The sequence below is a fragment of the Rhagoletis pomonella genome, unplaced genomic scaffold, assembly GCF_013731165.1.
Source record: "Rhagoletis pomonella isolate Grant_MI unplaced genomic scaffold, Rhpom_1.0 Rhpom_scaffold_00672, whole genome shotgun sequence".
NCBI lineage: Eukaryota > Metazoa > Arthropoda > Insecta > Diptera > Tephritidae > Rhagoletis > Rhagoletis pomonella.
In genome coordinates, this window is record NW_023459226.1 from 48,873 (window position 1) to 52,019 (window position 3,147).

Here is a 3,147-nt window from a genome sequence, read left to right on the forward strand (position 1 = left end):
CAGGAAAGACGACAGACTAATTGGTCTGAAGTCTTTTGGTCTCGTGTGTGTAGTTTTCCCTGCTTTGGGAATGAAAACTACTCTTACCTCCTCCCATTTGTGGGGTATATAATTCATTCGTAACACTGCTTCAAAGACTGGTACGAGTATGGGTGCAATCAGTCCTGCTGTATGCTGTAGGTCAGCGGGAATAATGCCGTCTGGTCCCGGAGATTTAAACGGTTGGAAGCTGCTAATAGCATGCTTTATGTTCTCCTCGGTTATGATATTCGCTGGAATGTCATCATGGTTGCCTATGATTCGGGTATTTGTGACTCTACTGTGAAGGCAACCCGGAAAGTGCGTCTGTACAAGAAGCTCTAGAGTTTCTTCGCTGCTAGTTGTCCAATCACCATCCTCCTTGATGAGATAGCTAATATTGCTGGGACTCATAGATAGTATTTTGCGCAGTCTGCTGGCCTCCGAAGTACTTTCTATCTTCTGACAGAAGTTCCTCCATGAGGAGCGCTTAGCGTCTCTTATTGCATACTTAAATCGGCGTTGCCAATCTTTAAATTCACTCCAAGAGTTGGATCTCTTAGCTTCATTAAATTTTGATCTGCATTCCCTTCTGAGGGTTGCAATTTCAGTGGACCACCATGGAGGTTTTGGTTTCCTACTTGTTGCCCTGATTGGGCAGGCTGATTTTGCTGCACGATGAAATGCTTTAGTTATATCGTCTACGACGTTATCAAGTTGATGTTCCGAGTTTATTTGATTTGTGAGGCCGGAAATATTATTAGAAAATATTGTTTCAAATTTTTTCCAATTTGTTTTTCTGCGGTTTAAGACCGCTTGTTGTTTTCTTACTGGTACGTATAGGTTATAAACGACGTACATGTGATCCGAAAAGGAGTTGTCTTTTGAGACTCTCCAGTCATTCAAGAGTTCTGCCCCCTGCTCATTGACACATGTAATGTCAAGGACCTCCCTTCTAACAGACGTCACAAAGGTAGGGGTATCACCTACGTTGCTAACCTGTAAGTTATTGCACATAATGAATTCGAATATCGACTCACCGCGTTCATTTGTATCTGAGCTGCCCCATATGTGATGATGGGCATTCGCGTCCGCTCCTATGACCATCGGAGTGCCGCGTCTAGAGGCCTCCATTACCGCGCTCCTTAAGGATTGTGGTGGAGGTAATGTTTCTGCGTCGTGGGCCATATATGTGGAAGCCAGCCAAATACACATTCCGCCTGATTCCACTGCTATGATGACGTTGTCCGCATCGCTAAACTGTATCAAGAGAAATGCATTAATACACTTTTTTATCAATATGCACGACCTGGGTTTACCTTTGTCAGTTACATAGAACAGCTTGTATCCCTTCATATTCAATCCACAAACCCGATCTTTTATGACCCAAGGCTCCTGGATGAGTGCGATCTCCTCTTCTCTTTCGGCGAGACGGAGGAGAAGTGCGGCTGAGGCCGCCTTGCAGTGGTGGAGATTAATCTGAACTATCCCCACCATCAGTTTCGCGTGCTGCTGCTGGACAGCCAACCACAGTCCGGTTGACGTCCTCTTCGTCAGAAAGGGGGAGGATATCCTCCCCTTCTCCTTCCACCATGGTGTCGGAAAAGTCGGAGTGGTCCCCCGCCCCCTCTTCTAGAGTCACCCTCTCGAAGAGTTCGCCGACCATTCCGGAGGTGGATGCCACTTCGTCGTCAGTAGCACTTTCCACTGCGCTCGCTTCGTCGGTAGGGTGTTGTTTCCCTGACACGTCCTGCCGATAAACATGGAGGTTCAAGGCTTGGAAGCCATAATTTATCCTCCAGTTTTGGTTGGCTAGCGGTTCTACTGATTCCTCGTTGAGGACTATTACCGCTAACCTTCGCTTGCCATCGATATCGCCTATCTTTGCTACCTTCCAGTCGTGGGTGGGTAGCTCGGGGTTGCCCATACGTATCCATTCCAGCACTTCCTGTGGGTCGGTGTGGAAGTCTGGAATCCAGGCCCTGGATCTGGGCCGATTGGGAATGTCTTCCCGCTTTATCGCCTCAAGGCGTGCACCCGGCCAGACCTCGCCTACGCGACTGATGGCCAGGGTGTATAGGTCGACGGATCTCTGGTCCGCGCACCTTGTTAATTTGACGCGGTTTTGGAACCAACCGGCGTCCGCACAACTGGGGGGTGGTCCTGGGTTTTCCCCTAGAACCTCCTTATAGACGGCCCAGAGTCGCCTGTTGACCAGGTCCCAGTTTTGTGGTGATATTGCACCATCAAGTGAGCTGCGGTCTATCACAGCCCTGGTAAATGTGTCCTTCGCCGCGTCCGCGAAGGATCTTTTCTGCAGCTCGTCCGCTGTTAAAAAGGCGGATACCCTTGTTCTCTTGGGTTCCGAGCTTAGCTCCCTAGAGGACTTCCGCTTGCCTTGAGCAGACTCTTGTTTGGCTTTCGCCTGGTGTTCAGCCATAAACTTTTCGGCCCAATTTCTTGAGTCCAGCTCTTCTGCGGTCAGTTCTTCTGGCTTCTTATCCCTCAGTCTCTCCAGGATTCTGAGGGCTGACCGTCTGGTACGATAGTACCTTTCTGATGCACTAATGTGCTTCTGGGGATGGCTACTGCCCATCGCTACATTAGTGCCAGAATGGCGCACCTCAGAGGCCGCTGGCTTAGCCATGCGGTCTGATGTCGCCGACGCCGCTTTAGGGATTGCACCTGTCGATGTTCCCTTGCCTCCTGGAGTGGCGGGGACGGCAGCAGGGCTAGCTTGTCTTGTGACAGGGCTGCCCTTGCCTCCCGAAGACCTATCTGCTACCAGCACCGGACGGATTAAAATCCTCGCTAGCTTGTCTAGGGACATGGCTAGACCGGTTGCCGGAAGGGGGCCTCGATGCCGTTGAGGCAGTCCCAGAGGGGACAGAGCGTATGCTCAGCCCTGGCTTGGCCACAGACTTTGCACCGCTGGCTTGCTTGGTCTTGTCCGAGGACAGACCGGACCTTCCTGACTGAGTGGGTCTACTTTTTTTGGGGGGTTCTCGGTTATCCGAGGCAGGTTTTTTATTTGAGTACATCATTCATAGACGTCCGCACTGCTCGACGTGGCGAGCGTGGCGGACTACGTATTTAGGGGGGGGAAAAGGGAGTCGTCGACCACAGCGG

At 50.7% G+C, this 3,147-nt stretch overlaps 1 protein-coding gene across 1 annotated transcript; it reads right to left on the reverse strand.

Annotated features, from left to right (window-relative positions):
* Window positions 1-313: 313 nt before the first annotated feature.
* Window positions 314-2,758, reverse strand: LOC118751389. Its single transcript, XM_036486208.1, has 2 exons — window positions 1,338-2,758; window positions 314-1,278 (listed from the first exon to the last, which is right to left on the reverse strand). The coding sequence occupies exon 1, from the start codon at window positions 2,663-2,665 to the stop codon at window positions 1,493-1,495; it is 1,173 nt and encodes a 390-aa protein (XP_036342101.1). The 5' UTR covers window positions 2,666-2,758; the 3' UTR covers window positions 314-1,278; window positions 1,338-1,492.
* Between the last annotated feature and the right edge of the window lie 389 nt (window positions 2,759-3,147).

What these genes read in the sequence shown, in the direction of transcription:
- LOC118751389 (XM_036486208.1), bottom strand. Translation starts at nt 2,665, where the DNA reads ATGGCTAAGCCAGCGGCCTCTGAGGTGCGCCATTCTGGCACTAATGTA.